Raw genomic sequence first — 26,713 nt, forward strand, 5'->3', positions numbered from 1 at the left:
ATGCAGCCACATCTACACCTGTTGTTATTGTTTCTGTAATTAAATTATTTTCAACTAGCAGTATCGCCCGGCGTTGCTCGGGTTTGTAAGGGAAATAACTATATAAGCATTTTTAGAGAGTTATAGCAAAAAAATGCATTAAAAATGGAATAAAAAATGATGGTAAATTTTTTTTAAATCGTTGATTCATCGTAGACATTTTTAGAGTTACTTCCCTTATATAATAGCGAAAAAATGCATTAAAATGGGGAAAAAATGATGGTAAATTTTTTTTTAAATCGTAGACTCATCGTAGACGCGCGCTAATACCCAGAAGGGCTCGATATGAATCACGACTATAAGATACCCGATTTTGGTTAAACTGCACCGCAAAATGTGGGAGTAGTTAGGAATCTAAATCGTAGGAGACAGACACACAACTTCTCTTTTATATATAAAGATTAATTTTTTTTTTTATGTTTTTAGCTAGTGAGTCTCGTGATGATACATCGAAAACGAAATGGGTGAAAAGACCCAATTTGGTGGACAGTCGGTCTTCAGTCACAGATGTTAAATTTGCACCAAAACACTTAGGTCTTCAACTGGTAAGTGAATTATTTAATCCAGTACTTCATCATCATCAACATCATCATTATCATCAACATCAACAACATCATTACCATCAACAGCATCATTACCATCAACATCATCATCACCACCATCAACAACATCATCACCATCATCAACAACTCCATCATCAACATCATCACCAACATCATCACCAACACATCATCATCACCATCAACATCATCATTATCATCAACATCAACAACACCATCATCAACATCATCATCACCATCATCATCATCAACATCATCAACATCAACATCACCATCACCATCATCAACAACATCATCACCATCAACATCATCATCATCATCAACATCATCAACATCATCATCATCAACAACAACATCATCACCATCAACAACAACATCATCACCATCATCAACATCATCAACATCATCACCATCATCAACAACATCATCAACATCATCACCATCATCAACATCATCAACATCATCACCATCATCAACATCATCAGCAACATCATCATCACCATCAACATCATCATCATCATTTAACATCTGTGTTCTGTGCTGACATGAATTGGATGATTTAACTGGATCCGGTGGGACCAACAACTGCATCATACTCCCCTCTTTGTTTTGGATTTGTTTCTATGGTTGGATGCCCTTCCTAATGCCAACCACTTTACAGTGTGTACTGGGTGCTTTTTACATGCTACCAGCACTAGTGAGGCTGTTGTGCAGTTTGTAAAACTATGAACCCCAGATTAGCTTGTGACCCTTTATCAAGGTGGCATGGATAGGATTCTTTGATTGGAACTGGCGAGACAGAAGACTGTACCAATCTCTGCTCTGCTTTGGCGTGGTTTCTATGGCTAGATGTCCTTCCTCGTGCCAACCACTTTACAGAGTGTACTGGGTGCTTTTTATGTGGCACCAGTCAGTCAGTTGAAATGTCTAATTAACTGTGATGCCTGCTATACAAATGTTTGAACATTATATGACGAAAGGCTGGTGACATAGATGAAAAAAATGTGTAAAGATGTGATAGACGCAGGAGTGGCAGTGTGGTAAGTAGCTTGCTTACCAACCACATTGTTCCGGGTTCAGTCCCACAGCGTGGCACCTTTGGCAAGTGTCTTCTACTATAGCCTCAGGCCGACCAAAGCCTTGTGAGTGGATTTGGTAAATGGAAACTTAAAGAAGCCCGTCGTACATATATAATATATGTGTGTGTGTATGTCTGTGTTTGTCCCTCCAACATCGCTTCACAACCAATGCTGGTGTGTTTATGTCCCTGTAACTTAGCAGTTCAGCAAAAAGAGACTGATAGAATAAGTTCTAGGCTTACAAAGAATAAGTTCCGGAGGCGATTTGCTCGACTACGGGCGGTGCCCCAGCATGGCCACAGTCAAATGACTGAAACACATAAAAGAGATGAAGATAAAGTTCATTTTACCAGTTGAGTGTATTGAGAATATATTAAAGTATGAGAATATACTAAAGTGGGACTGAACCCAGAACCATGTGATTCGTAAGCAAGCTACTTACCACACATCCACTCCTAAGCCATGCAAACTGTTTTTCCTATAAATGCTTTTAATGGGTAGTGCTGAGATCTCATTGGAGCTAAGACTTTAAAAATTGTATTTGCCAGTGTTTGACCCTTTCGTTACCAACCTGGCTGAAACCGGCTCTAGCTCTGAGTACAAATATCTTGTTTTCATAAGTTTTGAATTAAAATCTTCCACCAAACCTTAGTCACAATTTAAATAATATAATAATGAAATTATTGTATACAGTGCTCATGTGCACCACAACTTGTCAGAAAGTGCATATAAAGTACATGCAGTAATGTAAAAGTGTCTGGAAAGCGAACAATGTATGACTCAGATACATGCTTGTGTGTGTATGGAGGGGAGAAAATCAGGTGTAGTGTTGGCAAATCTCAGAAAGCATGGAATTTTTGAAGGATGCAGTGCTCCGACAACTAACAACTGATGCCGGCAGTTTGTTCCACGCTTCAGCAACTCTCTGCGTGAAAAAATGTTTCCTGAAGTCATGGGAGCTGTGCTGTTTTCTGACTTTGTAAGATGGTTAATAACACTAGCTTAATGATAACTAAGTTATTTGACTAAATTCTTTGTCATATTTAAAGTAACTGAAAGGAACACAGAGCACCTCAAAATAAATACAATAATGAAAGGGTTAATCCTTTTGATACCAACCTGCCTGTGACCAGTCCAGGTTGGATAATACAAATTCCTTGTTTAAAAATGATCTAAATTTAAACTGCCTCATCAAAATTTCATGTTGATTTATTTACATTCCAAACACTTGATTATGAATGACTAATTTGGTTTTGTGAATTCTTCATTATTTTCAAAACTAACTGAAACAAAAGCAACATCATCATCATCGTTTAACGTCCGTTTTCCGCGCTAGCACGGGTTGGACGGTTTGACCGGGGTCTGGGAAGCCAGGGGCTGCACCAGGCTCCAGTCTGATCTGGCAGAGTTTTTCTACCTCTGGATGCCCTTCCTAACGCCAACCACTCCGTGGGTGCTTTTTACGTGCTACCTGCACAGGTGCCAGGGGGGTCCGGCATCGGCCACGATCGGTTGGAGCTTTTAACGTGCCACCGGCACGGAAGCCAGCCAAGGCGGCGCTGGCATCGGCCACATTCGGATGGTGCTTTTTATGTGCCACTGGCACAGAAGCCAGTCGGGGCGGCGCTGGCATCAGCCACGTTCGGATGGTGCTTTTTATGTGCTACCGGCACAGAAATGTGGTAAAAAAAAAAAATAAAAGCAGGGAGGTAAAATGGTTTCTAAGTCTATCTTGTTTATTAAACCCAGGCCACATGTACTTCTGATGGAATGGTACGAATATATCAAGCTCCAGATGTGATGAACCTCAGTCATTGGTCTTTGGATTATGAAATTAATTGTAAACTCAGCTGCAGTTGTCTATCGTGGAACCCTTCCAGGTATGTTTGTAACCGTTTTCCATATAATTATCAATTAACTAACAGTATCCCCCGGCATTGCTCGGGTTTGTTTCAACCGTTTAGAATTGGAATTTTTGAAAAGTAAAAATTTTGCATTATGTAGCTTGTTATTCTCTTTAAGTGAACATTTTTCATGTTGAAATACACGGAAAAAGGGTGACACAGCAGTAAAAAATAGGAATTTTCATAGAAAAAAGCACCTTTTCGATGTAAATAACTTTTGGTGTTAACATGGTCCAATTTGAATTTTTCCTATAGCTGGATGCCTTTCCTAACGCCAACCACTCCGAGAGTGTAGTGGGTGCTTTAACTTGCCACTGGCACGGGGCCAGTCATGTGGTACTGGTAACGACCTCACTCGAATCTTTTACACATGCCACCGGCACAGGTGCCAGTAAGGCAATGCTGGTAACGATCACGCTCGAATGGTGTCTTTTACATGCCACCGGCACGGAGGCCAGATAGCCGCTCTGGCAACGATCACGCTCGGATGGTGCTCTTAATACCCTACTAGCACAGGGCTTGTTGCCAGTAAGGCAACGCTGGTTAACACAACATCCAAATCCCTAATCTATGACAAATTCAAAACAATATAAATAAATAAACAATACATTTGACAAAGTGATCTCAATACTTAAAGGGTTAATTAAGTTTGTTGATTAGTTATCTTTAGTCAGTCATGTAACATCTTGCAAGAAGCAAATTTATTCTATATATGTTTCCGCAGGGTAGGTTAGCAAGCAAGATCTTGTTGATACAGTTTTATATTTAAGAGATGAAGAATTATGTATTTACATTATTTACATTTACTCTTTTACTTGTTTCAGTCATTTGACTGCGGCCATGCTGGAGCACCGCCTTTAATCGAGCAACTCAACCCCGGGACTTATTCTTTGTAAGCCCAGTACTTATTCTATCGGTCTCTTTTGCCGAACCACTAAGTGACGGGGACATAAACACACCAGCATTGGTTGTCAAGCAATGCTAGGGGGACAAACACAGACACACAAACACATACACACATATACATATATATATATACATATATACGACGGGCTTCTTTCAGTTTCCGTCTACCAAATCCACTCACAAGGCTTTGGTCGGCCCGAGGCTATAGTAGAAGACACTTGCCCAAGGTGCCACGCAGTGGGACTGAACCCGCAACCATGTGGTTGGTAAGTAAGCTACTTACCACACAGCCACTCCTGTGCTTGGCCACTCTGCACATTTGGCGGACATTTGTCATCTTGTCTGTTGTTAACACAACATTTTTGGCTGATATACCCTCCAGCCTTCATCAGGTGTCTTGGGGGAAATTTCGAACCTGAGTTCTCATTCCTAAGGTATTTTTCAATGTTATTATTATTATTATAATAATTATTCAGGTCACTGCCTGAAATCGAACTCAGTATCTTGGGGTTAGTAGCCCGTGCTCTTAACCACTACGCCATCTAGTTGGTAAGCAAACTACTTACCACACAGCCACTCCTAAGCCTACAATATCCTTAATTTTTTTCATTTGATTCTTTCAGACTTTGTCCACCAATGATTGCTGTTGGCAGTGATGATGCCAGCCCTACTGCTGGAGGAAAAGTATCAGTCTATCAATACAATGATCAACAAAGGTTAGTTGAGGTTCTTTTTCCCCATTTCTAAAAAAACTTCTGTTGTATTAAATAATAATAATAATAATAATTGTGTACAGTGCTCAGGTGCACTACAACTCATCTAAAGTGTATATATAATCAGGTGTAGTTTTGGCAGATTTCGGAAAGCATGAGGGGCTTAAAGGTTGCAGTGTCATGGCAGTCAACAACTGACGCAGGCAGTTTATTCCATGCTTCAGCAACTCTGAGCGTGAAAAAATGTTTCCGAAAGTCATGGGAGCTGTGTTGTTTTCTGACTTTGTAGGCATGTCCACGTGTGTTAGACACATGGAGATCAAAAAGGTGTTCAGTGTTGTTGTTGTTGGTGAGGTGGTTGATAACTTTGCGGGCGTTTACCAAGTCCGTCGCCAGACACCGGAGCTTCAGTGAATCCATGCCCAGGGAAACAAGGCGCTCAGAATATGGTAGGTGTCTGATGGAGGGTATGCGTTTGGTTGCACGTCTCTGGACAGATTCCAGGAGGTCAATTTGTTCAGTTAATTCTCCAGTAAAACTGTTTGTAATGCCATTATTTTAATCCTTTAGCATCTTATAATAATTCTGCTTGGTCCTCCGATACTTTGCCCATCTGTAATGCTTCTATTTGATCAGTTGAAGCAGGGAATGGATGAGCAAGCTGGGGAGAGAGAGGTGGTGGTGAGTGAAGTGTGTCATTGTTTTTTTTTTTTTAACGAAGTTTTTTTCCCTGCTGTTACTTTACCCATCTGTAATGCTTTCATGTGATTCATTAAAAGGAAACGTGAAGAGCGAAAGAAAAAGGAGAGAGAAAACAAGGGTAAAGCAAAGAGGGAGAGTGCTGTCAGGAAGTTTGTTGGAGAAGAGAGCAAGAGGCTATCAAAGAATAGACTGGAAACAAGCACCTGGATTATTGTACACTAGCACTATGACCTTGAAACCCCGGGTCGTAGTGCTAGTACATGCATATACAGCTGCGTGCGTGCACACATACACGCGAGTACTGTCCAAATCTCCGACCAATCTCATACAGCTAGCTGGCATTCAATTGGCGTATCAAGTTTCGGGCATTTTCATTGGGTTTTGGATAGAAAATTCACAAAAAAGTCATTTCTATTGACTTTTTTAATGGCTTTGCGGGGTGACTGGGGAAATGTAAAGATGTGCACTACCACCCTTGGACGGTTTTGAATGACCATAGAAAGTGCGAGCCCTCTAACTGAAAAATTGTAGATTTGTATAAAGGACACGCGCGCACACACACACAGAGGCAGACATTTTGCCATTTATATATTGAGAGATACGCAGCACAACACTGAGAGAACAGGAAAGTCTTGACCCCTGGCTAGCTGGCTGGGTGGCACAATGATATATAGTCTGTCTTCCACTGCGGAAGTGTTAATGCCACTCACCCTGATGAAGAGGGTTGTCCTGCAAGAGCCCTGTGCTAGTGTTATGTGAAAAATACTTGCGCCAGCCCCACGTTGAAGCGCTCATGCCAGTGGCACATTAAAAGCACCCAGTACACTCTATAAAGTGGTTGGCATTAGGAAGGACATCCAGCTGTATAAACCAAGCCAAATCAGACTGGCACCTGGTGCAGCTCCCCAGCTTGGATAAATGGACATTAAAATGATTATGAGGATGGTGAGGGCAACAACAACATACCTGCAAAATTAATTCTAAAATTAATCAAGAATTCAGTCTGAGTTTGATTATAATGAACAGTGTTTGAGTTTGTTTATTAAGGTAATATTAGTGTAATGTAGAATCAAAGATCCATAGACCAGTCCCACTGCATGGCACCTTGGGTAAGTGTCTTCTACTATAGCCCCAGGCCGACCAAAGGCTTGTGAATGGATTTGGAAGACAGAAACTGAAAGAAGCCCGTCATACATATTTATGTGTGTGTCTGTGTTTTTCCCTGCATTACTGCTTGACAACCAGTCTTGGTGTGTTTACATCCCATTAACTTAGCAGTTTGGCAAAAGGGACTGATAAAATAAGTCTTGAGAGTCAATCTGTTCATCTAAAACCTTTTGAGGTGGCTGCAGTCAAATGACCGAACAGGTAAACAAATAAAAGAATTAAACTAGATTTAACTCCTTAGCATTTAAACTGACCATATCCAGCCCAAATATTCTTCCAATTTTATATTCAAACTGACCAGATTTGGCCTCTCACACCTACCCTGCAATATCATTCTAAAAGTATCCTCTGAGGTTGACTTTCAACCTTTCTGGGTTAATGTAATCGACATGCTGGCCTTGTGCCAAAATTTGAAACCAATATCATTCTAACAGTAAACAATCACATTACAGTTCTATATTTAAGAGATGAGGAATTGTGTACATTATTTACATTTGACGGATATTTGTCCTTATCTTGTTTGTTGTTAACACCAAACAAGATGTGGACTAATATCCGTCAAATGTAAATAATCACATTGTTGAAATCACCAAGCCTTAAGATAATGCATGATTAATTCAAAGCAATATATCTCCTTTATATCAGCACACCTGTTTCTGTCCACTTTCTTGTGCCTCTCTCTACCCTCTCTCTCTCTCTCTCTCTCTCTCTCTCTCTCTCTCTCTCTCTCTCTCTCTCACTCCTCTCTCTCTCTCTCTCTCTCTCTCTCTCTCTCTCTCTCTCTCTCCCTCCAGGTAACCATGTGCCTCCACTATAGCAAGACATCTGTCTCTGTTTCTCTGTCACACTCTAACCTTTCATCATTTTCCTCAAAGATCTCCTCCTCCAGTGCCCTCTTTCCTTCTCAAAATTCTTTGCTGACCCTGCCAGTGCTGGTGTGTCACATAGCAAGTACTCAGTCCTCTCTGCAGAGTGCTTGGTGTTAGGAAGGGCATCCAGCCATAAAAACCCTGCCAAAACGGAGGTAGTCTTCCATCTGGTCAGCTCCTGTCAACCGTCCTATCCATGCATGCATGGAAGACGGACATTAAACAATGATGATGTGAATAATCAAGCATTACATTAATTCTTATTCTTTTATGCTTTTACTTGTTTCAGTCATTTGACTGCGGCCATGCTGGAGCACCGCCTTTAATCGAGCAAATCGACCCCCAGGACTTATTCTTTGTAAGCCTAGTACTTGTTCTATCGGTCTCTTTTTGCTGAACCACTAAGTTACGGAGACGTAAACACACCAGCATCGGTTGTCAAGAGATGTTAAGGAAGGGACAAGCACAGACATACAAACATACATACACACACACACACACACATATATATATATATATATATATATATATACATATATACAACAGGCTTCTTTCAGTTTCTGTCTACCACATCCATTCACAAGGCTTTGGTGAGCCTGAAGCTATAGTAGAAGACACTTGCCCAAGGTGCCACGCAGTGGGACTGAACCCGGAACCATGTGGTTGGTAAGCAAGCTACTTACCACACAGCCACTCCTGCGCCTTTTGACGAAGTAATTCAAAGATTAAAGAGAGTTTTGGTTTTGATTAAATCATGAAAACAATTATATGACAGAAACATGTTGTGAAGTGTGTTTTGTCTGAATATATTCTTCTGTTGAATTAATTTATTTTCTTTGCAGGTCTTGGAATAAACTCCAGACACTCAGCGTACCAACCGATTCAGTTCATGATTTGGCGTTTTCTCCAAATTTCGGGCGATCCTATCATTTACTGGCTGTGGCATCAAAAGACTTACACATATTTCAAATGACACCAATCAAGTAATTGTCTTTTACATATGCTTTCTTTTGTGTGTGTGTGTACGCGCATGTGTGTGTGTGTGTGTGCATGTATGTGTCTGTGAGTCTTGATATTGTGTTATAGTTGTAAATGAGTGCCACTGTCATACAAGCAGTGTTGTTCATTTCTGATATTCTGTGAAAGCATGTCTAGCCTTGGAGAAATATTACCTTGCTTAGAAAGAGATAAGGGTTGGCAACAGGAAGAGCATCTGGCCGTATGAAATCTGCCTCAGTAAACTCTTTCTGACCCCTGCAAGCACAGGAAAGTGGACCTTATGATGATATAATACGAATGATTGGCGTCTGGGAGTGCAGCTGATTATATAAAATATACTAAACTCTGCTTGTGAAGACCTGTTGAGGCAGGTAAAATCGAAATCGAAATCAAATTCGATGACTGGCATCCGTGCTAGTGGAGCGCTAAGAGTACCATATGAGCGTGGTCGTTGCCAAAGCAACAGGCTGGCCTCTGTGCCAATGGCATGGAAAAATCACCATTCGAGCACGATCGTTACCTGCATCGCCTTACTGGCACTTGTGCTGGTGGCATGTGAAAAAACATTCAGGTGAGGTCGTTGCCAGTGCCGCTGGACCAGCTCCTGTGCAGGTGGCACATAAAAAGCACCATTTGAGCGTGGCCGTTGCCAGTACCACCTGACTGGCACATAAAAGCACTCACTACACTCTGAGTGGTTGGCGTTAGGAAGGGCATCCAGCTGTAGAAACTCTGCCAGATCAGATTGGAGCCTGGTGCAGCCTTTTGGTTCGCCAGTCTTCAGTTAAATCGTCCAACCCATGCCAGCATGGAAAGCGGATGTTAAACGATGATGATGATGGTAAAAAAGAAATATAGAAGAGTTGTGATGATAATGAAACTTGGTTTATATCGCTATGGCAACATGGCTTGTTTTAACTGAAAAACTGTTCTCTTTCAGGCACGAAAGTCACTCAGACTACAACACAACTTATGAGATTTGTCTAATTGGCCAATTTGACGATCATGAGCATCAGGTAAATAACCAATTTGCTAATTAAAATTCATCGTAGAAGATTTTCCACCTTTGTAATTTATGTAAATTACTAGCAGCATAGCCCGGCATTGCCCGGGTATGTAAGAGCCCCTAGTAGGCAACGACTATTCCCAATCTAGTCCTTTCCCTCTAGGGAACGAAGGCGCATATGTAGGTTGCAATATCTTCTCTTTACTCGAATACTTCTGTGTATACGATGTTCCTAGCTGTCCCTTTGGGCGATAAAAAGGTCGAGTTGTATCCCCTAGACAGAAAATGTGTTGCATATAAAAAGCTTAGATTCTCGACCCCATGTCGAATTTATCGATTTTTTTTCAGAACTGGGGGAACTTTTCAAAATTTTCGCTGCGTTAGTTTTGAATTATGATATTGGGCTATGTGTGTGTCAAGTTTCATCAGAATCGGTTGAAAGCCGTGGTCAGGGTGAGGGTACAACCTGACAGACACACAGACAGACAAACTGCCGTTTATATAGAGAGAGATGCATTTGCATAAAACTTCAGCTGCACATTGGACTTTTTAAATGAGAACAAATGCTGGTAAACGGGTGACAATAAATGGTTTCAAATTTTGGCACAAGGCCAGCACTTTTAGTGGGAAGGGATAAGTTAATTACATTGACCTCAGTACTTGACCGGTACTTTATTTTATTGACCCTGAAAGGGTGAAAAACAAAGTTGACCTCAGCAGGATTTGAACTCAGAATGTAGCGGAAGACCCAGAAGAAATGCCACTGCCCATTTTTTTGTTCGATGCATTAATGATTCTTCCAGCTCACTGCCTTGCCGGCCATGCTGGCATTATGTCGTGCTTGAAATGAAGACTCATCAAGCTGAGCAAAATTGCAGTTGTGGTAGGTACCGGTGTCATGCAAATTGGCACCTGTGCTGGGGGCACATAAAAGCACCCCAGTGTCATACAAATGGCACATAAAAGCAACCGGTGTCGCGCAAATGGCACGTAAAACTGACCCAGTGTCGCGCAAATGGCACGTAAAAGCAACCCGGTGTCATGCAAATGGCACATGAAAGCGACCCAGTGTCACACAAATGGCACATAAAAGCCACCCGGTGTCGCGCAAATGGCACATGAAAGCGATCCAGTGTCACACAAATGGCACATAAAAGCAACCCGGTGTCGTGCAAATGGCACGTAAAAGCAAGCCTGTGTCACACAAATGGCATGTAAAAGCAACCCGGTTTCGCGCAAATGGCACATAAAGGCGACCCGGTGTCGCACAAATGGCACATGAAAGCGACCCAGTGTCACACAAATGGCACATGAAAGTGACCCAGTGTCACACAAATGGCACATAAAAGGGACCCAGTGTCGTGCAAATGGCACATAAATGCGACCCAGTGTCGTGCAAATGGCACATAAAAGCACCCATTACACTCTTGGAGTGATTGGTGTTAGGAGGAGCATCCAGCGCTAGAAAACTATGCCAAATCAGACTGGAGTCTGGTGCAGCCTTCCAGCGTGCCAGCCCAGTCAAACCATCCAACCCATGCCAGCATGGACAATGGACATTAAATGATGATGAATATAAAGCATTGAGCTGGCAAAATAGTAAGAGTGTTAGATACAATGCTTAGCAGCATTTCTTTTAACACTTTGCATTCTGAGTTCAAATTCCACGAAGGTCAACTCAGCAGTGCATCCCATCTGTCAGTAAAATATTGTGCCACTCAAGTACTGGGGGGTCAGTGTAATCGACTTACCCCTCCCCTCAGAATAGCTGGCCTTGAATCCTGCAATGCACCAGCATCCCATTTGGGGGCAAAGGTTAATGATGTCAGTCACTTATCTACACCATGCCAACTAATTAATTACTCTTACCATGCTTAAGCAAAATAACAGCAAAGAAAAATTTAACAGAAGATTAATGGAATCTGCATCTGATATATATCCTTTATCCTTTATCCTTTACTTGTTTCAGTCATTTGACTGCGGCCATGCTGGAGCACCGCCTTTAATCGAGCAACTCGACCCCGGGACTTATTCTTTTGTAAGCCCAGTACTTATTCTATCGGTCTCTTTTGCCGAACCGCTAAGTGACAGGGACGTAAACACACCAGCATCGGTTGTCAAGCAATGCTATGGGGACAAACACAGACACTCAAACACACACACACACACACACCACACACACACACACACACACACACACACACATATATATATATATATATATATATATATACATATATACGACAGGCTTCTTTCAGTTTCCGTCTACCAAATCCACTCACAAGGCATTGGTCAGCCTTGGGCTACAGCAGAAGACACTTGCCCAAGATGCCACGCAGTGGGACTGAACCCGGAACCATGTGGTTGGTTAGCAAGCTACTTACCACACAGCCACTCCTGTGCCTATATATCATCATCATCGTTTAACGTCCGCTTTCCATGCTAGCATGGGTTGGACAATATATATATTGCACAGATTGCATTGGTAACCAGCTGGAGGAGGTGTCCTCCTGGGGTTAAAAACAACAGTAATGGAACAGTCATATTGATGTGGCAATATATATTACTTCGAGGCGGCGAGCTGGCAGAAACATTAGCATGCTGAGCGAAATGCTCAGTAGTATTTCGCCTGTCTATACGTGCTGAGGTCTATTTTTCCCTTTCATCCTTTCGGGGTCAATAAATTAAGTACCAGTTGCATACTAGGGTTGATCTAATCGACTGGTCCCCTCCCCAAAAATTTCGGGCCTTGTGCCTAGAGTAGAAAAGAATATTGATAGTAAGGCAGCGAACTGGCAGAAACATTAGTATGCCAGTGAAATGCTTAACGGTATTTCGTCTGTCTTTACATTCTGACTTCAAATTCTGCTGAGGTCGACTTTGCCTTTCATCTTTTCGGAATTAATAAATTAAGTACCAGTTATGCACTGGGGTCGATGTAAATGACTTAATCCCTTTGTCTGTCCTTGTTTGTCCCCTCTATGTTTAGCCCCTTGTGGGCAATAAAGAAATAAGAAACGTTAGCACACCAGGCGAAATGCTTAGCAGTATTTCATCTGTTTTTATGTTCTGAGGTCGACTTTGCCTTTCATCTTTTCGGAATTAATAAATTAAGTACCAGTTGCGCACTGGGGTCAATGTAAATGACTTAATCCCTTTGTCTGTCCTTGTTTGTCCCCTCTATGTTTAGCCCCTTGTGGGCAATAAAGAAATAAGAAACGTTAGCACACCAGGCGAAATGCTTAGCAGTATTTCATCTGTTTTTATGTTCTGAGGTCGACTTTGCCTTTCATCCTTTTGGGGTCGATAAATTAAGTACCAGTTGCATACTGGGGTCGATCTTATCAACTGGCCCCCTCCCCAAAAAATTTCAGGCCTTGTGCCTAGAGTAGAAAAGACTAAACCTTACTTCTCAGTATAGTTACTATCGCACATAAAAAGCACCATCCGAACGTGGCCGTTGCCAGCGCCACCCCGACTGGCTTCTGTGCCGGTGGCACATAAAAAGCACCATCCGAACGTGGCCGTTGCCAGCGCCACCTTGGCTGGCTTCCATGCCGGTGGCACGTTAAAAGCTCCAACTGATCGTGGTCGATGCCGGACCCCCCTGGCACCTGTGCAGGTGGCACGTAAAAAGCACCCACTACCCTCGCGGAGTGGTTGGCGTTAGGAAGGGCATCCAGCTGTAGAAACTCTGCCAGATCAGACTGGGGCCTGGTGCAGCCCCTGGCTTCCCAGACCCCGGTTGAACCGTCCAACCCGTGCTAGCGCAGAAAACAGACATTAAACGATGATGATGTAGAGATTTTTTTATCTTATTTTACTTGTTGAAAAATTTAACAATAAGGACAATAAATAAACAGTAATTCACCATTACTATCTACATTATTCTCTATCAGAGAAGTAAGTTTAATGAAAAAGATAGCTATTATTATCGTAGGTGAAAGTACAGAAATAATTTCTGAGTAGATATGGAAATATAGGTTAAAAATCATGTTTGTATCAGATAAAATACATAGCGCAGGAGTGGCTGTGTGGTAAGTAGCTTGTTTACCAACCGCATGGTTCCGGGTTCAGTCCCACTGCATGGCACCTTGGGCAAGTGTCTTCTACTATAGCCTCGGGCCGACCAAAGCCTTGTGAGTGGATTTGGTAGACGGAAACTGAAAGAAGCCCGTCGTATATATGTATGTATATATATATATATATATATATATATATATATACACACATGTGTGTGTTTGTGTGTCTGTGTTTGTCCCCCTAGCATTGCTTGACAACCGATGCTGGTGTGTTTACGTCCCCGTTACTTAGCAGTTCGGCAAAAGAGACCGATAGAATAAGTACTGGGCTTACAAAGAATAAGTCCCGGGGTCGATTTGCTCGGCTAAAGGCGGTGCTCCAGCATGGCCACAGTCAAAATGACTGAAACAAGTAAAAGAGTAGAGTGAAATAGTGTTGTATGTATTACAGGGTATGAGATAAGCTGTTAGCAGATAAACAAAAACGACCTGGATGAAACTGCCACAAATGATTAAATGGCAATTATTATGCAGGCACACGCATGGCTGTGTAGTTAAGAAGGTTGTTTTCTGACCGTTTGGTCTCCGGTTCAGTCCCACTGCACAGTTTGTTTGGGCATGTGCCTCCCTACTGTAACCCCAGACTGATCGATACTTTATGAATGGGTGTGGAGGATGGAAAATGAAACAAGCTCGCCATACATTCTTTTATTCTTGTACTTGCTTCAGTCATTAGATTGTGGCCATGCTGGAGCTCCACATTAAAGAATTTTAGTCGAATAAATCAACCCCAGTACTTTTTCTTTTCTAAGCCTGGTGCTTATTCTATCAATCTCTTTAGCCAAACCACTAAGTCACAGGGACATAAACACACACACATAGATATACATATATATACACGATGGGCTTCTTTCAGTTTCTATCTATCAAATCCACTCACAAGACTTTGGTCAGCCCCAGGCGATTACTCTTTTACTTGTTTCAGTCATTTGACTGCGGCCATGCTGGAGCAACGCCTTTAGTCAAGCAAATCGACCCCAGGACTTATTCTTTGTAAGCCTAGTACTTATTCTATCGGGTCTTTTGCCGAACTGCTAAGTTATGGGGACGTAAACACACCAGCTTCGGTTGTCAAGCGATGTTGCGGGGGACAAACACACACACAAACATATATATACTCGCCTGGCCCCCGTGCCGGGGGCACGTAGCACCTTCCGTTTGTGTCCGTTGCCAGCCTCGCCTGGCCCCCGTGCCGGTGGCACGTAAAAGCACCATCCGTTCGTGGCCGTTTGCCAGCTCCGTCTGGCACCTGTGCGGGTGGCACGTAAAAAGCACCCACTACACTCACGGAGTGGTTGGCGTTAGGGAAGGCATCCAGCCGTAGAAACACTGTCAGATCAGACTGGGCCTGATGCAGCCTTCTGGCTTCACAGACCCCAGTTGAACCGTCCAACCCATGCTAGCATGGAAAGCGGACGCTAAATTATGATGATGATATCATGGGCTTCTTTCAGCTTTCGTCTACCAAATCCACTCGCAAAGCTTTGGTCGGCCCAAAGATATAATAGAAGACATTTGCCAAAGGTACCACGCAGTGGGACTGAACCCGGAACCATGTGGTTCGTAAGCAAGCTACTTACCAAACAGCCACTGCTACGTATTATAAAGGCAGAAGTAAATCTGCCTCCAACTCAGTCACATGCTTGAGTTTTGCTTTTTTGGGGGGGTTTTACTACATAAACGTCACGTACATAAGGATAGGCACATTAAAAGGAGTCTGTGGGAAAACTCAATTAAATAAAAGGATTGGAAACCACCGTGCTAAGGTATGTGTAAAGAATGCAAAAATCAAACCTATCTCGTGTCTCTGCATTAATAACGCAACTGCCTGCCTGTTGATTCATTTATTACTATTAGGACATCCTGGCGAGCTGGCAGAATCATTAGCACGCCGGGCGAAATTCTTAGTGGTATTTCGCCTGCTGCTACGTTCTGAGTTCAAATTCCACCGAGGTCGACTTAGCCTTTCATCCTTTCTGGGTCGATTGAATAAGTACCAGTTACGCACTGGGGTCAATGTAATCGACTTAATCCCTTTGTCTGTCCTTGTTTGTCCCCTCTATGTTTAGCCCCTTGTGGGCAATACAGAAATAACTATTAGGACATCCTTCACTTTTTCTAATCCTTAGGTTTGGCGCTTATCATGGAATGTTACTGGAACTATTTTGGCATCTTCTGGTGATGATGGCAAAGTTAGACTTTGGAAAGGTAATTATCTTATTGTTTAATCTTTTACTTGTTTTTGAATCAATTGACTGAAGCCATGCTGGGCGCCACCTCAAAGACGTTGGGTTGAACAAATTGACTCCAGGGCATCTGTTTTTTCTTTTGGAAAGGACACTGGTATCTGTGTCTTTTTGCCAAACTGGTAAGTTGACGTAAACAAACCAACACCAATTGTCAAACAGTGGGGAGAGGGTAAGCATAGACACGAAGACACACAATACACACACACACACACACACACACACACACACACACTCCCACTCACATATATATATATATATATGATAATAATATTAGGGAGTAAATCCAAACTTACAGGGAAAAATTAGATTTAGGATTAAATCTAATTTTACAGTATAAATATATATATTAAATTAGAGATAAAACCACTATTAGGCAAATCAAACAGTAAAATTAATTAATAATTTAAATTTTGAATTTTATATTTTATATATTTTGTATATTATATTTATTAATTTTATTTCTATGTTTTGGTTTATGTTTTTCACTGTTTGATTTGCCTAATAGTGGTTTTATCTCTAATTTAATATATATATATATAGGCGCAGGAGTGGCTGTGTGGTAAGTAGCTTGCTAACCAACCACATGGTTCGGGTTCAGTCCCACTGCGTGGCATCTTGGGCAAGTGTCTTCTGCTATAGCCCCGGGCCAACTAATGCCTTGTGAGTGGATTTGGTAGACGGAAACTGAAAGAAGCCTGTCGTATATATGTATAAGTGTGTGTGTCTGTGTTTGTCCCCCTAGCATTGCTTGACAACCGATGCTGGTTGTCCCCGTCACTTAGCGGTTCGGCAAAAGAGACCGATAGAATAAGTACTGGGCTTACAAAAGAATAAGTCCTGGGGTCAATTTGCTCGACTAAAGGCGGTGCTCCAGCATGGCCACAGTCAAATGACTGAAACAAGTAAAAGAGTAAAGAGTATATATATATAGAACACATCTCATTCTCTAAGTTCGGATCAATGAAGATAAGAATGAACGTGGACGACTAAGATAGAGAATGTTAAATCCAGACTAGACTGCAACGGGCCTCCTAAAAAATTGCTCTCGGCAGTGGAGTGGTTGGCGTTAGGAAGGGCATCCAGCTGTAGAAACACTGCCAGATCAGACTGGAGCCTCGTGCAACCTCCTGGCTTCCCAGACCCCGGTCGAACCGTCCAACCCGTGCTAGCATGGAAAATGGACGTTAAACGATGATGATGATGATGAAACTGTGTGGGAGCCTGTTGTGTATGTATGTGTGTATAATGAAGATATATATATATATATATATCATTATCGTTTAATGTCCGTTTTCCATGCTAGCATGGGTTGGACGGTTCAACCAGGGTCTAGGAAGCCAGGAGGCTGCACCAGGTTCCAGTCTGATCTGGCAGTGTTTCTACAGCTGGATGCCCTTCCTAACGCCAATCACTCTGTGAGTGTAGTGGGTGCTTTTTACGTGCCAGGGGAGGCTGGCAAACAGCCACGATCGGTTGGTACTTTTTACGTGTCACCGGCACGGACGCCAGTCAAGGCAGCGCTGGCATCACAACTACAATTTCCATTGATGTTGATGTACTTGACGACTTTGTGCCGCCAGTGGAAAGTATTATTATTATTACACTAAGGTCAGCTTTGCTTTATATGCTTTCTGGGTTGATAAAATAGATTCTGTTTGAGATAATGGTAAAAGCTATATTTTTGTTGCTACTATTTGATTTATTACTTTCTTATGTGTTTCAGTCATTAGACTGCGGTCATGCTGGGGCATTGCGTTGAAAGATTTTAGTCAAATGAATCGACCCCAGGACTTTTTAAAAATTTTATTAAACCTGGTACTTTTCAATCAGTCTCTTTTGCTGAACCACTAAGTTATGGGTATATAAACACACCAGCACCTGTTGTCAAGCAGTGGTGGGGGCAAACACTGACATATACATATATACGATGGGCTTCTTCCAGTTTCCATCTACCAAATCCACTCACAAGGCTTTGGTCATCCCGAGGCTATAGTAGAAGACACTTGCCCAAGGTGCCATGCAGTGGGACTGAACCTGAAACCATGTGGTTGGGAAGCAAGCTTCTTACACACAGCCACTCCTACACCTGTATGTTAAAGTTTTTTATTATTATTAAGGCAGTGAGCTGGCAGAATCGTTAGCATGCCAGGCAAAATGCTTAATGGTTTTTCACTCATTGCTACATTCTGAGTTCAAATTCTGCCATGGTTGACTTTGCCTTTCATCTTTTTGGGGGTCGATAAATTAATTACCAGTGAAACACTGGGGTCGATGTAATTGACTCATCTCCTCCCCCAAGATGGTTGCCCTTGTGTAAAAATTTAAAACCCTTATTATTATTATTATTATTATTATTATTATTAAGGTGGCAAGCTGGCGGAACCATTAACGCGCCAGGCAAAATACTTAGCGGCATTTCATCCGTCACTACATTCTGAGTTCAAATTCTGCCATGGTTGACTTTGCCTTTCATCTTTTTGGGGGTCGATAAATTAATTACCAGTGAAACACTGGGGTCGATGTAATTGACTCATCTCCTCCCCCAAGATGGTTGCCCTTGTGTAAAAATTTAAAACCCTTATTATTATTATTATTATTATTATTATTATTAAGGTGGCAAGCTGGCGGAACCATTAACGCGCCAGGCAAAATACTTAGCGGCATTTCATCCGTCACTACATTCTGAGTTCAAATTCTGCCATGGTTGACTTGCCTTTCATCTTTTTGGGGGTCGATAATTAATTACCAGTGAAACACTGGGGTCGATGTAATTGACTCATCTCCTCCCCCAAGATGGTTGCCCTTGTGTAAAAATTTAAAACCCTTATTATTATTATTATTTATTATTATTATTAAGGTGGCAAGCTGGCGGAACCATTAACGCGCCAGGCAAAATACTTAGCGGCATTTCATCCGTCACTACATTCTGAGTTCAAATTCTGCCATGGTTGACTTTGCCTTTCATCTTTTTGGGGGTCGATAAATTAATTACCAGTGAAAAACTGGGGCCGATGTAATCAACTAGACCCCTCTCCACAAATTTGAGACCTTGTACCGCCAGTGGAAAGGATTATTATTATTATTATTATTAGTAGTAGTAGTAGTAGTAGTATTATTGAGTGAGAGAGCAGTGCATGCCATCAAAGTGACACTGGGGTAAAATATACGAAGCCCAGTATACCCATCATGAATACCCGTCTGATAAGGGTACACTAGGCACATGCATCACAACCATATGTGCGCGACATGGTGATCTCATATCAAGATAAACAGCACATGACCTTGCAGTTGGGGCCCAGTTAGAATTTTCTTCTGGTCGAGTAACCCATCCCGCTCAAAAGGTCCCTGAATAAGGGTTGTTTAAGGATGTTGAACGAAACACCCATGTTTCCGGAGGTTAATTATTCAAACACCAAAGAATCCCTCTGAACACATGGCTATGATGCTCCCCCACTACTTCTGCTCGTGATCAGAGATGCACATACCGTCAGCCACTAAGGGACATGTTCAACTGGTTAAAGTCAAACAACTGACAAGCAAATCTGTGATATTGAGCAGAATATTTGCTGCAGCCCATCTTTTATACCAAGACAAAACAATGTACATGATAACACTTCCAATCAGTTAAGATCAGGAGCCACAAGAGCCACTGCCTGGTCCTGCATCAGGGCATTTATTATTATTATTATTATTATTATTATTATTATTATTCCACCAAGGTCAGCTTTGCCATATATCCTTTCATCATCATCATCATCGTCGTTTAGCGTCCGTTTTCCATGCTAGCATGGGTTGGACGGTTCTACTGGGTTGATAAAATAAGTACCAGTTGAGTACTGGGGTCGATGTAATCAACTTATCCCCTCCCCAGAATTGTTGGCCTTGTGCCAAAATTTGAAATCATTATTGTTATTATTATTATTATTATTATTATTATTCCACCAAGGTCAGCTTTGCCATATATCCTTTCTGGGTTGATAAAATAAGTACCAGTTGAGTACTGGGGTCGATGTAATCAACTTATCCCCTCCCCAGAATTGTTGGCCTTGTGCCAAAATTTGAAATCATTGTTGTTATCATTATTATTATTTTATTTTATTTTATTTCAGCTAATTATCTTCGTAACTGGAAATGTATATCGGTTTTAGTTGGTGACATTCCTCAAACAATCTGCGAATTTGGTCAGTCGAAGTCTGATTTGTCTCCGATTGCAACATCAAGTTTATCGGCAGGACCTGGATCAAACAAAAGGTACTACAGGGTGGTCCCTGTAGGAAACTCTGGGGGTGCCACAACCTAATTTTTGCATATCACCCCAACCTTTTTAAACTGTTATTCTTTCAACCAACCCACATTATCAAACCAATTTTTTGATCCTTTCCTGCTAACTTTTATCATATTCTTTCCATCATCCTGCCTCCAAAAAAAAAAAAAACAATGCAAGAAAAGCATCCATGCATTATTTTGATCAGTTACTACTAGTACTACTACTACTAATAATAATAATAATAACCCATGCTAGCATGGAAAACGGACGCTAAATGATGAAATGAAAATAATAATGTGTGTTAAATATTGGAGGGTATGCTTAGCAGGAAAAGCTAATGCATGCATTATCTCTTTGGAGGAGTTTGTTGCTGAAGAAAAAAAATTTCCATCTGTTAAATATTTGAATAAAAGTCATTTTGGTATCAAATTCAATATCCTCACATTTGAGAGCTTATGTGTATGATAATATCCCTTGAAGGAAAAAATAATAGTTTTAGAATTTTTTTTTTTTTTTTTTTTTTTTGTATATTGAAACAGAATTCTTTTGTGTAGTAAAACAAAATAGATTTTAATACATTCTGCCTTTAAGTATTCCCATAATACTCTTTAACAAAAATGTTAAAGAATTCTAGTGCTGCAGTTACAGAAGTTTGGAATAGTTACACTAATTCACACCTTAATTAACCCTTCCACGCTTTTGCCCAAGTGCTCTAGAAAGACGGTAAGTTATTTTAAAAGTTTACAGTTGGACCTAGTTTTTTACTTGAGTAGGGCATTTTATTTTGTTCTCCAAAGGGGGCATCTTTTACTTGTTTCAGTCATTGGACTGTATCCATGGTGGGGCACTACTTTGAAGTCCCCATCAATACTTATTTTTAACCATGCTTACTTATCTCTCGAACCCTCTAAGTTAGAAGGACATAAACAAACCAACAATGGTTGTCAAGTAATGTTAGGGGACAAAGACACATAGGCATACAGAAGAAAGAGTACAGCAGGGATCACCCCCCCCCCCCCCCTGCTGGAGCTTTTGGGTGTTTTCGCTCAATAAACACTCACAACGCCTGGTCTGGGAATCGAAACCGCGAGTCCGCTGCCCTAACCACTTGGCCATTGCGCCTCCACATATATATATAATGAGCTTCTTTCTGTTTCTGTCTACCAAATCCACTCACAAGTCTTTGGTCAGCCAGGAACTGTAGAAGAAGATACTTGCCCAAGGTACTGTGCATTGGGACTGAACCCAAGACCACATGGTTGGGCAGTAAGCTTCTTAATTACACAGCTATGACCATACCTGTAGTAAATTGCATAGATAACATAATTTCATAATCTCATTCCTCTACATATTCATCTGTTTAGAAATGAATGGTTCCTCTTTGGTAGTGGTGCTATGATATCTGAGGTTGTTTAGTTCTAGGTTTAGTCATAAGTACTTTGCTTTTTTGTGTGTGTAGTTTTTTCCAAACATCATGTATTTAATACATCTATCCACTTTTGTCATGGATGTTTGGTTCCAAAACAACACCATGTGAAATGAATCAGTGATAAATCATACCATGCCAGTGACATGTAAAAGGCACTTAGTACACTCTATGGAGTGGTTGGCATTAGGAAAGGCATCCAGCTGTAGAAACCAAGCCAAAAGACTGGAGCCTGGTGCAGCTCTCCAACTTACCAGTTCTAGTTGAACCATCTAACCCATCCCAGCATGGAAAATGGGTGCTAAATGATGATGAGAACAGACGGGGAAAATAGGTTTCGTTTTATGACCCCCAAGTTATGGATAGTCACTGGGGCATGCTTTTGCTGTCCAAGCAGAATATTTGACTGATTAGCAACTCATTTTATCGCAGATCAGTTTGCAATAAGCAATTGAGTTTACAGTTGAGCATACTGAGTTACCTGGATCAGTGATAAATGAGGTGAGATGTACTCCATTATCCAAGGTAGTCTTAGATATTTTCAGAAAGTATAGATTGATATTAGGGCTATTTTTCTGCTATTGCTGGGAATGCAAGTAACCCATGTAGAGAGAACACTACAAGCACAACCCATTAATTAATAATTAACTATTAACTATTAACATCTACATTATGTGTATCTATGCTTCTTTCCTAATAAGATACTCTCTTTACTCTTTCACTCTTTTACTTGTTTCAGTCATTTGACTGTGGCCATGCTGGAGCACCGCCTTTAGTCAAGCAAATAGACCCCAGCACTTATTCTTTGTAAGCCTAGTACTTATTCTATCGGTCTCTTTAGCCGTACCGCTAAGTTACGAAGACATAAACACACCAGCATCGGTTGTCAAACGATGTTGGGGGGACAAACACAGACACACAAACATATACACACACATACGTATATATATATATATATACACACACATATACAACGGGCTTCTTTCAGTTTCCGTCTACCAAATCCACTCACAAGGTTTTGGTCGGCCTGAGGCTATAGTAGAAGACACTTGCCCAAGGTGCCACACAGTGAACCCGGAACTATGTGGTTCGTAAGCAAGCTACTTACCACACAGCTACTCCTATGCCTATATATTATGTATGTATGTGTATATATATATATATATATATATATGTGTGTGTGTGTGTGTGTTTCTTTCCTTAGATACATGATATATTGTGCATTTTTAATGAGGCAAATAACTAGAGAGTGTCCTAAACAATTTAATGTTAAACAGTTTATGTTCTCTGTCAATAAGTTTAGTTAATAACTTTACAAAGCTATTTAGATGAGTTAAGGCTTATGACCTTTTCACTTTGCTTCTATTTTTGTACCTATGTTCAACCCTTTCGTTACTGTATTTATTTTGAGACGCTCTGGGTTACTTTCAACTACAACAAAGAATTTAGTAAAATAACTTAGTTATCATTCAGCTAGTGTTAGGAACATAAAATGTGACTACGGTTTGCTGGAAGATTTTAATTCAAAACTTATGAAAACAAGACATTTGTATTCAGAACCAGAGCCGGTTTCAGCTGGGTTGGTAACAGAAGGGTTAACCCTTTAGCATTTAAACCGGCCATATCCGACCAAAAGTATTCTGCCTGTTTTATGGTCAAACTGGCCAGATCTGGTCTCTCACACCAGCCCTACAATGTCGTTTTAAAAATTAACAGCTACCTCATCAAAATCTCATAGCACCAAGATAATGCCTGAATAGTTCAAGGCAATGTGGATAAAAAAGGATTAATTTTGGCAGAATAATGCGAACACTAAAGGGTTAAATATATGCTTGTGTGTGTCCATCTTCCCCTTGTCTTTCTTTTATATGTAGCTATCACCAAATTCTCTGCTGCCACCACAGTGCTGAATCTCTGTGTCTTACTATTACACCTACCAATGCTGCTCCTCATTGTGCACATTGCTTCTTATAATAATTTTCTTTTCTCTCTCTCTCTGGTCCTGTTTATCACTATATATATCTGCTTTTCTCACCACTTCACACTCTCTCCTCTCATACTTTCCCCCTCTCTCTCTCATACTTTCTCTTTTTTTTTTCGTCTCCCTCATTCTCAGACTATCAACTTACATTTGTCTGCTTTCGTTCCTCTAATCCCCTCTAAAAATCAGAATCAAATTGACAAATTTTGCAGAATACTTGGTTATGGTAGAGCAACTTATTTCTTTATTACCCACAAGGGGCTAAACACAGAGGGGACAAACAAGGATAGACAAACAAATTAAGTCGATTATATCGACCCCAGTGCGTAACTGGTACTTATTTAATCGACCCCAAAAGGATGAAAGGCAAAGTCAACCTCGGCGGAATTTGAACTCAGAACGTAGCGGCAGACGAAATACGGCTACGCATTTCGCCCGGCTTGCTAACGTTTCTGCCAGCTCGCCGCCTTATGGTACAGCAACTGCAGAATATGACGTAATAGCTGGTTTTGATTTAAACAAGAAGACAAATTTTCTGGATGTGAGTTGAAATTACAGTCACAACCAAACATTAGTCTTTATCTTTTACCATTTACATGTATCTGTCATTGGACTGTGAACCTTCTGGAGCACTTCCTTGAAGGACATTTGTTGAAAAATTAACTCCAGTCCTTACTCTTTACTCTTCACTCTTTTACTTGTTTCAGTCATTTGACTGCGGCCATGCTGGAGCACCGCCTTTAGTCGAGCAAATCGACCCCGGGACTTATTCTTTGTAAGCCCAGTACTTATTCTATCGGTCTCTTTTGCCGAATCGCTAAGTGACGGGGACGTAAACACACCAGCATCGGTTGTCAAGCAATGCTAGGGGGACAAACACACACACACATACATATATACATATATACGACAGGCTTCTTTCAGTTTCCGTCTACCAAATCCACTCACAAGGCTTTGGTTGGCCCGGGGCTATAGCAGAAGACACTTGCCCAAGATGCCACACAGTGGGACTGAACCCTGAACCGTGTGGTTGGTTAGCAAGCTACTTACCACACAGCCACTCCTGCGTTTTTTTTTTTAAACATATTCATTCTATTGATCTCTTTTGTCAAACCACAAAGTTAATATGGGTGATATGGACATAAACAATGGAAAATAATTTCGCCTCCAAGCATGAGGCTAACGTTCAGAAAAATGATCTTTGATTTTTAAGTCTGGTACTATTTAATCAGTCTCTTTTGCTGATCTACTAAGTTATAAGGGCATAAACAAACCAGCATTGGTTGTCAAGCAGTGGGTAGGGTGACAGATATATGTATATAGACATATATATCATCATCATCATCATCATCCATATCATTTAATATCCATAAGGTGGCAAGCTGGCAAAACATTAGAACGTAAAGACAGACAAAATACCACTAAGCTTTTTACCCAACGTTCTAAGTTCAAATTCTGCCGAGGTCGATAAAAAATAAGTACCAGTTGAGAACTGGTGTCAATGTAATCGACTTACCCCTTCCTCGAAATTGCTGGCCTTGTGCCAAAATTTGAAATGATTATTTAACAGCAAATCGACCCCAGGACTTATTCTATTGGTCTCTTTTGTCAAACTGCTAAGTTACGGGGGCATAAACACACCAGTATCAGTTGTCAAGCAATGTTGGTGGGGAGGACAAACATATACACACACACACACACACACATATATATACGACAGGCTTCTTTCAGTTTCTGTCTACCAAATCCACTCACAAGGCTTTGGTCGGCCCGAGGCCATAATAGAAGACACTTGCCCAAGGTGCCACGCAGTGGAACTGAACCTGGAACCATGTGGTTGGTAAGCAAACTACTTACCACACAGCCAATCCTGCGCCTTCACTTAAACTAGAAATACAATTGGCAACTCCAAGTATGTAGATATAGTAATAATCGTTTCAAATTTTAGCACAAGGCCAGCAATTTCAGGGAGGGGTTAAGTTGATTACATCAATCCCAGTCCTCAACTGGTACTTATTTTATTGAACCTGAAAGGATGAAAGACAAAGTCAACCCCAGTGGAATTTGAACTCAGAACATAAAGGAGACAAAGTGCAGCTAAGCATTTTATCCAACGTACAAATAATTCTGCCAGCTTGCTTCCTCTACTAGTCTTGTAGTTATTGTTTCAAATTTGGGCACAAAGCCAGCAATTTTAGGGAGGAGATAAGTAGATTAATTACCCCCAGTGCTCAACTAGTAGTTATTTTATTGACCCCTGAAATGTAAAGACAGGTGAAATATCACTAAGTATTTTGCCCCACCTGCCCATTCGCTGCCTTTGTAGATATAATAATGGTGGAGGCGCAATGGCTCAGTGGTTAGGGCAGCGGACTCGCGGTCATAGGATCGGTTTCGATTCCCAGACCGGGCGTTGTGAGTGTTTATTGAGCGAAAACACCTAAAAGCTCCACGAGGCTCCAGCAGGTGATGGTGGTGATCCCTGCTGTACTCTTTCACCACAACTTTCTCTCACTCTTACTTCCTGTTTCTGTTGTACCTGTATTTCAAAGGGCCGGCCTTGTCACTCTCTGTCACGCTGAATATCCCCGAGAACTACGTTAAGGGTGCACGTGTCTGTGGAGTGCTCAGCCACTTACACGTTAATTTCACGAGCAGGCTGTTCCGTTAATTCGGACCCTCATCGTCGTAACCGACAGAGTGCTTCCATCCAGATATAATAATGATCTTGGTTTTATTTGTTTGACGTAGGCTCCAGGTGATA

The 26,713-nt window shown here is 41.3% G+C and overlaps 1 protein-coding gene across 1 annotated transcript in view; it reads left to right on the plus strand.

Moving 5' to 3' along the window:
* The window catches only part of LOC115221416 (nucleoporin SEH1), a 71,032-nt gene that overhangs the window by 25,668 nt on the left and 18,651 nt on the right, over positions 1-26,713 (plus strand). Inside the window, exons 4-10 of the mRNA XM_029791598.2 lie at positions 466-584; positions 3,428-3,558; positions 5,112-5,204; positions 8,782-8,922; positions 9,879-9,954; positions 16,156-16,234; positions 20,385-20,526. Coding sequence (XP_029647458.2) covers positions 466-584; positions 3,428-3,558; positions 5,112-5,204; positions 8,782-8,922; positions 9,879-9,954; positions 16,156-16,234; positions 20,385-20,526 — 781 coding nt within the window. The remainder of the gene's footprint in view (positions 1-465; positions 585-3,427; positions 3,559-5,111; positions 5,205-8,781; positions 8,923-9,878; positions 9,955-16,155; positions 16,235-20,384; positions 20,527-26,713) is intronic.

This window comes from Octopus sinensis, linkage group LG18 (genome assembly GCF_006345805.1).
Source record: "Octopus sinensis linkage group LG18, ASM634580v1, whole genome shotgun sequence".
Lineage (NCBI taxonomy): Eukaryota > Metazoa > Mollusca > Cephalopoda > Octopoda > Octopodidae > Octopus > Octopus sinensis.